This window comes from Podarcis tiliguerta, assembly GCF_965153285.1.
Source record: "Podarcis tiliguerta genome assembly, chromosome: 1".
NCBI lineage: Eukaryota > Metazoa > Chordata > Lepidosauria > Squamata > Lacertidae > Podarcis > Podarcis tiliguerta.
The window spans coordinates 24,093,914-24,107,033 of record NC_139534.1 but is presented as its reverse complement, the minus strand read 5'-3'; the positions used below and the strand labels follow the sequence as shown (position 1 = coordinate 24,107,033).

The following is a 13,120-nucleotide window of genomic DNA, read 5'->3' as shown; positions in this document are numbered from 1 at the left end:
AACAGAGTACTTTAAATGTTTGTAGGGGAAATGTAATGTTGCATACCTGCAGTTTAGAGCCCCAAAGGTATAGAGGCCTCCCTAGAACCCTGAAGGTACACAAGACTCCCATGGTTCTCGGTGACAGAGACAAAGAGAATTCTGCGCCGCCAGGGATTCTTTCCCCCCATGGTTTTTAGGTAGAGCTATATTGTTTGTATGTTTGTTTGATTGATTCATTGATTTAAATTTGTATACCGCCCTACACCTGCAGGTCCCAGGACAGTTACAAATATAAGTATAAATAAATTATTATTATTTCCAACACCATAATTCTATGTTTCTACTGAATGGCATGAAGTGGAGTGCATTAGTTGTGCTTGACTGTTTAATTCAGTTGAAATGAATGGGATTTATGGTTCATCAATTTCAATGGGACTTAAGCATCTTCCCCTCCTGGATTGGTGCTGTATAAACAGTAGCACCGTTTCAGTGAATACCTTTTATTTCACTTACCATCCTACACCTCAGACCACATTCCTTTTTCAGATATAAAACAGCCCCATAAAGCAAATCCAATAAGAATAATTGCTGGCTCTACCTCCAGGTGTTAAGTGTACTTCAAGTCACACAAAACATACGTAGAAGATTATATACCGGTGTAAAAAATTATTACAAGTTTAAATATTTATTATTGTGTGATATGTTACTGAATCCCTATCCCAATTAATATTCTCTTTATGACTTGGAGTGAGATTTCCTTTTCCATTAATAGAAGGGTTCCTTTCTTCTGCAGAAGTTTCTTTGTTCCAATAGAGGATCCCGCTGATAGAAAATGTGAGAGATAATTTTTGTGGATTACTCCTTCCCCTTGCATTCTCATGCTACAGGAGGGGGTTCCCCAAATTTGCCAGAGCAAATTTTCAGGGGGATGCAGGGTGAAACAGCAAAATTTTCCTTTTCTCCCTTCTGTCAGCAGGAACCCCCCATAATGAGCATTCAGCTCATGAATCTGCAGTACCATTTGTTTTTTTTAAGGGAGTACTTAAATCATCAAACATTTGTTGCAGACTCTTGTATCTCCTAGATCAGCTTTCCTCAGCCTGGTTTCCTCCAGATGTCTGAGGCTCTCAGCTCCCATCATTCCTGACCAGCAGCCATACTGGTTGGAGCAGATGGAAATTGTAGTCCAAAACATCTGTAGAACAGCAGGATAGAGAAGACTGCCCTCGATGGGAAACTTGTGGCCCTCCAGACTGTGCTAGATTTCAATTCCCATCAGTTCCAGCCACAATGGCTGATATTCTAGAATGATGGGAGCTGTGATTTTGCTTTTATAGTACTAATGGAAAAGTGAACATCTGAGTCTGTCTACACATATTAAACACCAACCCAAATATTTGTGCTGTATTATGCCTTCAGTTTATATGCAGATATTCCCCAATATTCATGCACTAATTAAATGGGAAATTGTCAATACGGTGGTACCTTGGTTCTCGAATGGCTTGGTTCCCAAAAAAATGAACTCCAGAACGCCGCAAACCCGAAAAGTGTTCTACGTTGTGAACGTTTTTCGAACGCCTAACATCCAACGTGACAGACAAGTGGCTTCCGGTTGGCTCTTCTGATTGCAAGAGCCAATCAGAAGCCGTGCCTTGGAAATCGAACGTTTCAAAAGTTGAACATCCTTCTGGAACAGATTACGTTCAGCTTCCGAGGTACCACTGTGTAAACTAAATCCTAAAATAATGTCCACCCTTTGATTCAAGGTATATTTTAAAATATATGAATGTTTTAATCATCTTGCAGCATTACAAAGTGTTGTCCTAACATGATAATTGATTGATAGTATCTGGTAGATACAAGATGAATTTTTCAAGAAAGCATTTTAGTAAAATGTAAATAATTTTTTCCCCATACAGAGATTTCTAGCTCTATTATTGTGTCATCTGAGGAAGAAAGAACTGAGAGTTACACCAGCGGCCTACAATTATCTGATAGAGATAAAACACTTGAACTCATGCCTGAAGATCCAGTTTATTCTAGCAGTTTAGAGGTGAAAAGGGAGAAGAGCAATGTCCCAACCTTCCTCAAGCATGTGTCAAATGTTGAAATAAGTTTAGGAGATTTAGCTAGACTTTCTGTTGTAGTTACTGGGGATCCAAAACCACAGATACAATGGTATTTCAATAGTGTTAAGCTGACATCATCTGCAGACTATAAGTTTGTGTTTGATGATGAAAACTATAGCCTCATTATTCTCTCCACAAAATTTGACCATGAAGGGGAATATACTTGCATTGCTAGTAATATCCATGGAGAGACAGCCTGCTCTGCTTATCTGAAGGTCAATCCTAAGGGAGAGGAAAGGGAACTGGAGGCAGAATTCACTGCAGAGAAGACAGGAAGTCCTCGACCTCCATATTTTGTTAGGAACCTAGATCCTGTTCAGTGTGCACAAGGTGCTCCTGCTCTGTTTGAGTACAAAGTGGCTGGGGACCCACCTCCAGAAATTCAGTGGTTTAGAGGAAACATCGAGATTTTCTCCTGTGCACAATACACTATCATTCATAATCGAGATGGTTCTGGGTCACTAATGGTGAATAACTGCCAGGGGGCCGATGGTGGCTTATACATCTGTAAGGGAATCAACCTCATAGGTGAAGCCTCTAGTAGTGCAGAACTTCTTGTTCTCTTAGACGTGCCTGGGGAGGCTCCATATAAGGAACAGAAGAGTAAACAGAAAACACGCACCAAGTCATATAAAGAAACTGTAAGTGACGAGGCTACCGTCTCACGGATATATGCCGTTAAACTGCCTGGTGATGATAGGCACGATGGGCAGCATGTGATGTATACAATTGGAACTGAAGATAGGCAATCACTACATAGTGAAGAGGTAGACGTTTTGCAGGTGGCTTCCTACTCAACAGCTACTGTACAGCAGGAAGCCCTTCTGACCCAACAAGTAGCCTTGCTTGAGTCTCACAAAGTTGGAGAAATTGCAGATCCATCATCTCAGGCCAATGAAAAGGTGGCTTCTTCAGCTTTTACCACAGGTGAGGTGAAGGAGCACCCCGGTTTCCTAGAGCAACACTCTGAACCAATTCAAAGCCCACCAATAGTCGAATTGCCGGGTTCCTGGTGCCACCAAGTTTCTGACATCTGTTTACCTGTTGTGGAGGAAATAAACCAAGAAGACAAAGAAAAGGGGCTGCAAACCAAGCTTCCAGAAATGGTCAGGCCAATGTCAGCTATAGAGCAAACATCTCAATTTGCCTCCATTATATCTGAGGAGAAATATGTGGTAAGCCCCGGTGAGTCTGCTGTATTCTCAGTCCCAGGAGCTGAGGAAGTTATTGAAACCAGTGAGCCTAAACATGCAGTGTGTGTTCCTAGAATTGAGGGCATCCAAGAATTGTCCAAGGAAAGTTCTTTGGCAGACCACACACACAAGTGGGAGAATGTCACACCAGCTAAAGAACAAGGCAGCTTTTTTCAGTCTGTTGTAGCAGCAGAACAATGCAAGATAAGTGAAGCTCATGCTGAGGCAATTGATTATGCTGATTCACCTGCAGAAGTTCATCCAACCCAAGAATCATCCAATGTATTACATGTGGCTACGATTGCCTCTGAACAGATGTTCCCCAAAGAGTCCGCCTTTGATGCAACCATTGCAGAGCAGCAGAAGGGCTCGCTGGAACAGGACAGGCTTGTCCAAACAGCTCTGGTTGCTGAAGAAAAGCAGCAGTTCTCTGATGAACACACTGAGGACCTTCCCAGGTTAGACTGCGTGGTGGTAGCGGAAATCCAAAGAGAGGGTGAAAAGCCACTGCATTTGCCTGTTGTACATGGACAAGACTCGCTTCCTAGAGAAGAGCATTTTAGTTCTGAGATGCCCCTGGAAGATGAGGCACTGTCTAGGAAAAGCCCATGTTTGCTACACTGCTTAGTAACAGAAGAACAAGTCTCCACCTCTTGTGAAGATGCTAAGCAGTTTCCTCCTCTGGCAGAGGCAGTTAGCATTCAGGTCACCCAGGAGCCCATTTCTGTGTTGCATCTCCAAACGAGCCAAACTGAGCAAGTGTTGCCTAAGGAAGGCATCTTGGCTGTACAAGAACCTGAACCCCAAAATGCTTTGCAGAAAGCTGAAATAATGCTCAAACGTTCTGTGGCGTCTGAGGAAAAAAACCAGATAGCTGCCGAGGCCCTAGAGACCTTTCAGAGTGGCATTGCCGGAGAATACCCTCTGGCTATAGCAGAGCCTCAGCTTCGTAAGTGTCTGACCACTGTGGCTGAGGAGATGCTTCTGCCCAAAGAGGAAATCCTCTCCGAAGTAGGAAAAGAGCAGAAAGCTACGCTGAGGAAGGAAGACTTCCAAACAGTGATGCAGGTATCTGATGTGACTGAAGGGAGGGTCTTGGATGTCGGACATGCTGAGCCATTTGAGGCTGTTCAGGCCATGAGTTGTGAGGTGGTGTCTGAGCCCAGGTTGCCTTCAGAATCCACCTGCGTTGAGGAGCAAGGTGTTCCGATAGAGAGCATCGATCTCTTGGAAGCCACAGAGCAAGAATTTGCAGCCCGCATCCAAGAAGGTCAGTCAGTCAGACTCCCGTTGTTATTGGAGGAAAAACAGCCATTGAAGGAAGAGCACTTGGACAAGATCGCAAGGCCAGATGCTGAGAATGTAAAGGCCCAAAAGCAACTGGGGCTGCTTATGGATGTGCCTGAAACATGGGAAAACAAAGTGCTTCGGAAAGAAGAAGAACTTGCAGCTGAGACTCCAGTATGTTGTAGCTTAGATATGAAGGCTCAGATCAGAAGGGCCCTGAAAGTAGCTCTGACAAATGAACAGCACTTATTTCCATTGGATGCTTTCGATGATATTGAGAGTGTTCAATTAAAAAGTGTAACAGTGATCAAAGAACCTAAACATGCAACATGTACTTGTCTTATAATCTTGGAAAGTTCCAATACTGCAGAAATAACTCTCTCTCTAGATGGAATATATTCTCAGACAGCTGATTTCAAAAGCGAATTGCAAGCTGCTGTTCATTCCATTATTTATGATGAGAAACATGTTCTGACAGCAGAGGAACCCAGTGCCATAGCAGAACCTAAACACCACAAGTTGCTTGCTTCTTGTTCCCCTTCCAAACTAATGCAGTCTGCTACTGTAACTGAGACACCTGTTCAGCAACAATCTGTCAGTAATATCATTGGTTCACCTGAGCCACATCATGCTTACCTGAGTACTGAATCAGAAATACAGGAGGAGCAGCTTGTGTCTATTCAAGAAGTCCAAACTATTGCTCTAAGTGAGCACATTAAAGATGTAGGTACCACCACACTCACCCTTGATATTCCTGTAGCAGCAGCCCCAGCTGAGAGGTTAATAGATGCTCTAAAAGTGAAAGAGAGAAAGGAAGAGCTTTTTGAGGAAAATGAAGAGGAGGCACATGTAGTTAAGGCTAGCAAACAAGAAGACAGTCTGGTGAGCAGGGATTGTCCCATCATGCACCAAAGTTTTATAGACACTGTTGTTGAAGAAGGTGACAGCGTAAGTCTTACTTCCATTATAGAAAATGTTAAAGTGGTGAATTGGTATTTTGGGGATAAGCTGGTATCTTCAGGAAATGAGTTCAAGTGCTTGCAAGACCATGACACATACACACTAGTAATCAACCAAGCATTCAAGGAAGTGCATCAAGGCGAGTACACCTGTGAGGCTCTGAATGAAGGTGGAAAAACAACAGCAGCAGCGAAACTCACAGTTGTAAAAAGAGGTTGGAATATGGGGATAAAATATTGCTTTCCTATTTTCACTCATTTGCTAACTGAATAGAACACACATATACATATTTGTATCTCTAGTAGCATTTTGGATACAGATATAAGAAGTATATAAACTTCAGCTGTGCATCACCAAACTAATCACAGATCCTCCACTTTTTGTTTCCTCTTTAGAACTTTTATTTCTTTAAATATATCTCTTATTCACACCTTTTATTTGCATTTTGCACTTTTTGGTACTGAAACAAAATCAACTTTTGTTTCATGAATGATGAGTGTTAAATAAAACTATTTGTAATTTCAGATTTTTTTAAAAGAGTGCATGTCTTAGGAGCACTTTCATCCCCATATCCACAGAGCAACTTGGTTCACTTTTCCTTTTCATTGCTACAATAAAGATGCAATCCTGAACACGCTTACTAGGGAGGAAGCCCCACTGAGCACAGTGAGACTTGCTTCTGAGTAGACGTGCCAAGAGATTGCACAGCACGTTGTAGAAGCCATTGCACCATTCTAGCATAATGTCACACATTTCATGTTGAAAATGTTCTGGTACAACCTGGTATAATTTCATATATCATGTTGTTTGCATGCCTTTAATAGTAAGTAGCACATCAGAGTATCTTCAGAGTTCCATTATGCACTGCAGTGTATGTAGCCCTCTGGTAGACTGGGCACTGCTTTCGGTTTGCTTTCACCTCTGACAACCATTTTTCTTTACAGCCACTTTCCTTGGATAGCTCATGAAACCACACATCTCATTTCTGTTGGTCACTTTATTAACAGTGTTTTGGAATGTACACTTCTAAGCACCATACATGCTATTAGTATTACAATATCCACATGAACGTGGATGGTTGTAACCACATTATTCTTTCACTTTTAACTTCAGTTGGACCCATACTGAGGAGAAGGCTGGAATCCCAAGAAGTCGCTGTGAACCACCTTGCCAAGTTCACCTGCGAGATCGAGATGGCGCCAGACGTACGGTTTCAATGGTACAGAGCCGGTCGGGAAATCTATGATGGCGACAAGTATACCATACACACCGCTAATTATACATCCACTCTTCAAATCCCGAGACCGCAAGTAGTTGACTGTGGCGAATACAGCTGCAAAGCTTCCAATAAGTATGGCAGCGTAAGCAGCAAAGCAACCTTAACGGTAACTGGTAAGTGCGAGACATGAACCCTGTGCTGCTTCCTTGTTAGGTAACGGAATGTGTTCACCATTAGTATGTGGTAAAATGCATCTAGGGCCAATAGCAAACTAAGGATTTCCATTTCTGTGCATATATAAATAGAAGAAAATACCAGGTATTCGGCCCCCAGGTTCAACGTACATATCCAGGAGCAAAAAATATATTCTCATCGGAAGCTGAGTCAAAGAACAGATTTGTAATTATTGTATATTATTTCCGAACTCTTTTAAGCGTGGAGGAAAACTTACGAATAATAAAGGGAATACTCTAGTTCATTTCAGATGTGCACCATTTGGTACAAGCACACACATTACAAGCACCTCTCTCTAGTGATGGAAGAACTGCAGTTGGCGAAGGAGATTGTAGGCAAGAACTTCCACACTTAAAGCATTTCACACTGGGGTCGGGAGGAGAGAAGAATGCAGCAATGGCATGGATTGTGCCCAGAGGCATTTGAAATGTTTTTTGATTCCGTCATATTCACCTATAAACATTCGCTCTTAAATGTCTTAAGCTTCTCAAAAAGATTATAGTATTAACTGAGTCGTCTGATCATGATCTTGCTGGGATGCAGTCGATTTTATTTACTCTTTGAGATCCATGCTTACAGACGTAGTGGGTGGTGGGAGCCATCTTGAAGTGAATAAAGGATACATAATGACATCGCTCTTTTAAAAGATCTCCCTGGGCCTTTTTATTACTATAATAATTGCCTATACCTTTCATCTTACTGGAATCTGTATTGCTGGTTAATTCGTGACATGCACTTCAAATCGTCACATGTAAACCTAATTTCATGACTAAATAACTCTTGCTAGGTGGCTTTTAAAACTGCTCTTTTAGATAACAAATAACTCTAGCTAGATGGCTTTTAAAACTGCTAGATCATCCTAATGATTTACTGGATGTATTGAGTCTTGGCAATCTTTACTGCACATTATTTCTAGGCAATTTAATGTGTGTATATGGAGACAGTGTTTCTGTCTCCTTTCTTTGGTGCTGGGGTGTGGGGAAAAGGTTGCTGTATTGGCCAAGCCCATGTCAACTTTCCCCCCTTTCTTTTGCAGAAGCGTTTCCTCCAACCTTTCTAACCAGACCCGAATCTATTACTACTTTTGTGGGTAAGAGTGCCAGGTTCCTCTGCACAGTGGCAGGCACCCCCGTAATCGACACAGTGTGGCAGAAAGATGGTGCCGCCATATCTTCCACAGAACACTGCAAGATTTCAGCTTCTGAGAATAAGCACAGTTTAGAGATTCCACGCCTCACAGTAAACGACAGGGGGGTATATACCTGCAAAGCCTCAAACAAATTTGGGGCAGACATCTGCCAGGCAGAAATAGCTGTCATTGATAAACCACGATTCGTCAAGGAACTGCAGTCTGTTCAGTCTGCAGTCAATAAGAAGATACATCTTGAATGCCAAGTGGATGAAGACAGGAAAGTCACAGTATCCTGGAGCAAGGATGGAACCCGAATACCTCCAGGCAAAGATTACAAGATTTGCTTTGAAGACAAGATAGCATCACTTGATATCCCTCTGTCTAAACTTAAAGATTCGGGAACATATGCATGCACTGCTGCAAATGAGGCTGGAAGTAGCTCTTCTTCGGCCACTGTAACAATCAGAGGTAAGGAAATTGTCGGCCTGCTAAACTTGGTGCCATTTATGTCTTCTTATTTATAGTAGTTGCGCTTCAAAGAGGAGCTGCCAGAGTTGCACCACGGGTTGAAGTGGGCCCCCGCCACGCCCTGATTGGCCACCTGGCAAATGGCGTGGCCGGGTCACCCTCAACGTGGCGCAGGACACTATCCTGCACCATGCTGAGGCACGGGTGGGGCCTGGTGGCCTGAGCGCAACCCGGTCCCACGTGGAACCGATTTGTTAGTTCCGAATAATGAAGAAGCGAGAGGTAACATTAAGAAGGAAAAAGCTAATCATAGCACATTTCTCCAAGTGTGGTGTGGTGTTTCTTTGCAAAAAGAAAAGCTACAATCTTTTTCACTCGTCTTTGTGTCTTTACTAAAGCTTATTGTCTGATTTCCTTAAATGTGCAAACTTTATTCCAGTGTTGACTAAAACTGTCATTTATTTATTTTTCCGTCCTAGGTGATTCTTTAGAGAAGTTCTGGTTACCATGATAAAAAGCAGAATTAAGAGCACTGGCAGGAATTGGAGTTTTGCCCTGGATAGATATCTGCATGCTTCTCAATAGCTTGTCTTTGTAATCGTCCTATCAAATCGATCTTCTTAAGGTGTTATATTTCAGGCTTCTTTCTTTCTGAACTTTTCTTCTAGAGCCACCATCGTTCCTGAAGAAAGTGGACCCCTCTTACTTGTTGACTCCTGGAGAGTCAGCACATCTTCAGTGCAAAATCAAAGGGTCTCCTGAGATCCAGGTGACATGGTACAAAAATAACAAAGAAATTAGAGAGAGTGACACACAGAGGATGTCTTTTGCCAATAACGTGGCTGTGCTAGATATTACCAATGTGAAAGTTGATGACAGTGGAAGTTACTCGTGCGAAGCAGCTAATGATGCTGGCAGTGACAGCTGTAGTACTGAGATTGTTGTCAAAGGTTTGTTCTTAAACCCAGGGGTGCTTTCTTTTCAATGTGCTCTGTTCTGTTGCAAGTGTACTATCGGTCACTAATTCTTTATTCATGCTTTGATGATTTTATAGAGCCTCCTACTTTCATCAAAACTCTTGAGCCGGGCGACATAGTGAGAGGAATGAATGCTACTCTTCATTGTGAGGTTTCTGGTACTGGACCATTTGAAATCAGTTGGTTTAAAGACAGGAAACAAATTCGCAGTAGTAAAAAATACAGGTTGACTTCCCAAAAGTCTCTTATCTCTCTGGAGATTTCTTCATTTAATAGTGCAGATGTTGGTGAATACGAATGTTCCATAGCGAATGAAGTTGGAAAATGTGTTTGCAGTGCAACATATATACTGAAAGGTTAGTGAGCAAGTGAACAAACAAAACCTATTTTTAACATAGTGCAAAAGGAGAAAATAACTCTTTCGTGGAAACCTTTTTTTTTTTTTTTAGTTGTCTCCTTTCCTTCTCTTTCTGTGTCTTGTTGCTTCTTGGAATCTTTTCTTATATTCTTGAACGCAGGAATAAAGGCAGAGAACAGATTTCATTGAAATTAATTCCCAAGCAAGAGGCTGTTTTACACATGTTTAGGGGTGGGGGAGAAAGTCAATTAAGTTCTCTTTTAAAGGTGACCTTATCTTTCAAGACAATATGCGGACCAGAACATGGCTAGCCTTTCAAATTCACAATTCTCTGAATTTTGCAATGCAGTGTTCCAGCTGGGAAATGAATACTAAAATGGAAAATAGTTTTGGGAAATAGTGAATATTGGGCAAAACAGCATTAAAAATGTGTGTGGTAGAAGAAATTCACACGAAAATGCTGATAAATTTTCACAAGGACTTCTTTTAAAAACTGCAAACTGATGTGGAAGTGTGAGGACTCAATTTAAGACTTTTAAAAAAAGAGGAACTGATAGGTTTGCCCACAGCGCCACCCGCGTTGAGGAGTATAATGTCATGCAAATCAGAGGGATTCCAACATAAAGCATAGCCAAAAGGCAAAATCTCTACTCCCAACATCCTTCTGAGAAGCAAGCTTTGGTGCCCAGGAAAAGAATTCCTCTTTTACTCTTCCTAGTCCCCTCATTTACACCAGTAGTGGGGAACCTGTGGTGCTTCAAGTGTTGCTGAACTACAATTCCCATCAGCCCCAGCCAGCATGTCCAATTTGTAGTTCATCAACATCTGGAGGACCAAAGGTTCTCCACTCCTGGTTTACATCCATGATGGGGAACCTGTAGCCCTCCAGATGTTGTTGGACCCCATAATTTCTGACCATTGGCTAATGGGGCGGGAGTTGGAGTACAATATCTAGAGTGCCACAGGTTCCTCACCTCTACTTCACCTGGATTAATTTGCCTGCTGTCAAATGGAAGACATTTACTTATTGCTCAACAAATAATGGTTCGTTCCTCTGTCTCCAGATTGAAATGGTAAATTTCCCCCTAACATTCAGAGGTAGAAATCCATAAAAGACGTTGCCATTGTATCCAGAAGGCAATTTATTTTCTTTAAAAAGCCTTAAATGCAGCACCAAGCACCATATGAAGCAATGATAGATAAGGGTTTTTCTTCCTTTCTTTCTTTTTCAAATTAGAACCTCCCTCTTTCATTAAGAAAATCGAAGATGTTACTGCACTTGCTGGGGATGAAGTTTTCTTACAGGCAGCTGTGAGAGGCTCAGCTCCTATTTCTGTCACTTGGATGAAGGGGAAAGATATTATTAAAGAAGATAACAAAGTCAAAGTGACCTTTGAAAATGGCATTGCAACTTTGCAAATCACAGATGTCCAGATTAGTTCTGGTGGTAAATATACATGTCTGGCTGAGAATGATGCAGGAAGCCAAACATGTTTTGGAGAATTAGCAGTCAAAGGTCAGTGTAGGAGCACTTTAAGATCACACAATTCTTATACGCAGGCATATTGTTCGCATTAGCTCTATAATGACCCCTGTTTAATTCTGTTATAGAGCCTGCTACCATTGTTGAGAGAGCTGAATTCATTCAGGTGACGGCAGGGGACCCAGCAACTCTGGAATACACTGTTGCAGGCACTCCAGAGCTAAAAACGAAATGGTTCAAAGACGGAAAGCCTCTGGCTTCTAACAAAAAGTATAGAATCAGTTTTAAGAACAATGTTGCTCAGTTGAAATTCTACACCGCCGAATTGCACGACACTGGCGAAATCACCTTTGAAGTTTCAAACGATGTTGGACGCAGTTCGTGCACCACCTCGTTTACTGTGTTAGGTTGGTAATCCAGTAGCGCTACTGCGATTTAGATGGTAGAACAATTAGAAGGCGGGAGGTGGGAGGGGACACTCCTAAAACACTCTTTTTGATATATATTGGTTTTCTTTTCTTTGCTGTGCCTTGGAACAGATCGCACCCTTCCTCCGTTCTTTACCAAACCTCTGCGGAACGTCGATAGCGCGGTTGGTGGCTCCTGCCACTTTGACTGCAAAGTATCAGGTTCTCTTCCAATAAAAGTGTCTTGGTTTAAGCATGACAAAGAGATCACTGCCAGCGCCAAGTATGCAATACGCTACGAAGAAGGTTCAGCGTCTTTGGACATCAAACACCTGGATACCAATGACGCAGGAGTGTATTCCTGTAGAGCTACTAACTCTGCAGGGGGCAAGGAAAGCCATGGAACTTTAACGATAAAAGGTTTGACATCTTCTTTTGCATTCTCTTCTCAGTATCTCTTTTAACCGTTCTTCCCGCCCCCTTTTTAACTCCTCACTACATTAAGTTGCGCTACTGATTCTTTCCAACTCTTTCTTTCAAACAATGTGTAGAGCCACCTAGCTTCGTGACAGAGCCAGAGTCTCAAGAAATATCTCCCGGGTCCACAGTGCGTTTGAAGAGTACATTTAAGGGAACAGCGCCACTCTCTGTACAATGGTTTAAGGGTGATGCTGAGCTAACAACTGGCGGAGCTTGTTACATCATGACGGAAGCTTTGTCGAGTTACTTGGAGCTTTACGCTGTGAAACCTGCTGATTCTGGCGCCTATTCTTGCAAAGTCAGCAACGCGGCTGGTTCAGCCTCATGCAGTGCAAACTTGTTTGTCCAAGGTTTGCACAACTCTTTCTCTTATGATGATATGCTTGCGTGGCGATTTGAGGTTTCTTGCCTGCTGCCTCTTGTTTTTTCCCTTAACCTCTTTCTACAACTCTTCTTAATAACATTCTTTAATTCCACAGAACCCGCTACTTTCGTGGAAAGACTTGAGCCATCGCAGTTGATTAAGAAAGGAGAATACGCCCAATTAGAATGTAAAGTTACAGGCACGCCTGAAATTAAAATCTCTTGGTTCAAGGATGACAGGGAAATTAAAGACAGTGCCAAACACAAGATGACTTTGGTGGGCTCCACAGCAGTACTCCGACTCCTGGATGTCACTCTTGAAGACTGTGGTGAATATACATGTGAGGCAAAAAATGATGCTGGGAAAGATACCTGCAGTAGTGTCGTGGTTGTAAAAGGTGTGTGCAAAAGTACCCCTGCACTCAATTTTCTCAGCAAGTCTTTCAAG

General features: G+C 42.2%; 1 protein-coding gene across 1 annotated transcript in view; it reads left to right on the top strand.

The window, feature by feature from the left end:
* Window positions 1-13,120, top strand: part of TTN (titin) — a 285,564-nt gene that overhangs the window by 71,431 nt on the left and 201,013 nt on the right. Inside the window, exons 46-55 of the mRNA XM_083403724.1 lie at window positions 1,902-5,765; window positions 6,665-6,943; window positions 8,041-8,604; window positions 9,273-9,554; window positions 9,659-9,937; window positions 11,177-11,455; window positions 11,551-11,829; window positions 11,962-12,249; window positions 12,381-12,659; window positions 12,789-13,070. Of these exons, the coding sequence (XP_083259850.1) occupies window positions 1,902-5,765; window positions 6,665-6,943; window positions 8,041-8,604; window positions 9,273-9,554; window positions 9,659-9,937; window positions 11,177-11,455; window positions 11,551-11,829; window positions 11,962-12,249; window positions 12,381-12,659; window positions 12,789-13,070 (6,675 nt within the window). The remainder of the gene's footprint in view (window positions 1-1,901; window positions 5,766-6,664; window positions 6,944-8,040; window positions 8,605-9,272; window positions 9,555-9,658; window positions 9,938-11,176; window positions 11,456-11,550; window positions 11,830-11,961; window positions 12,250-12,380; window positions 12,660-12,788; window positions 13,071-13,120) is intronic.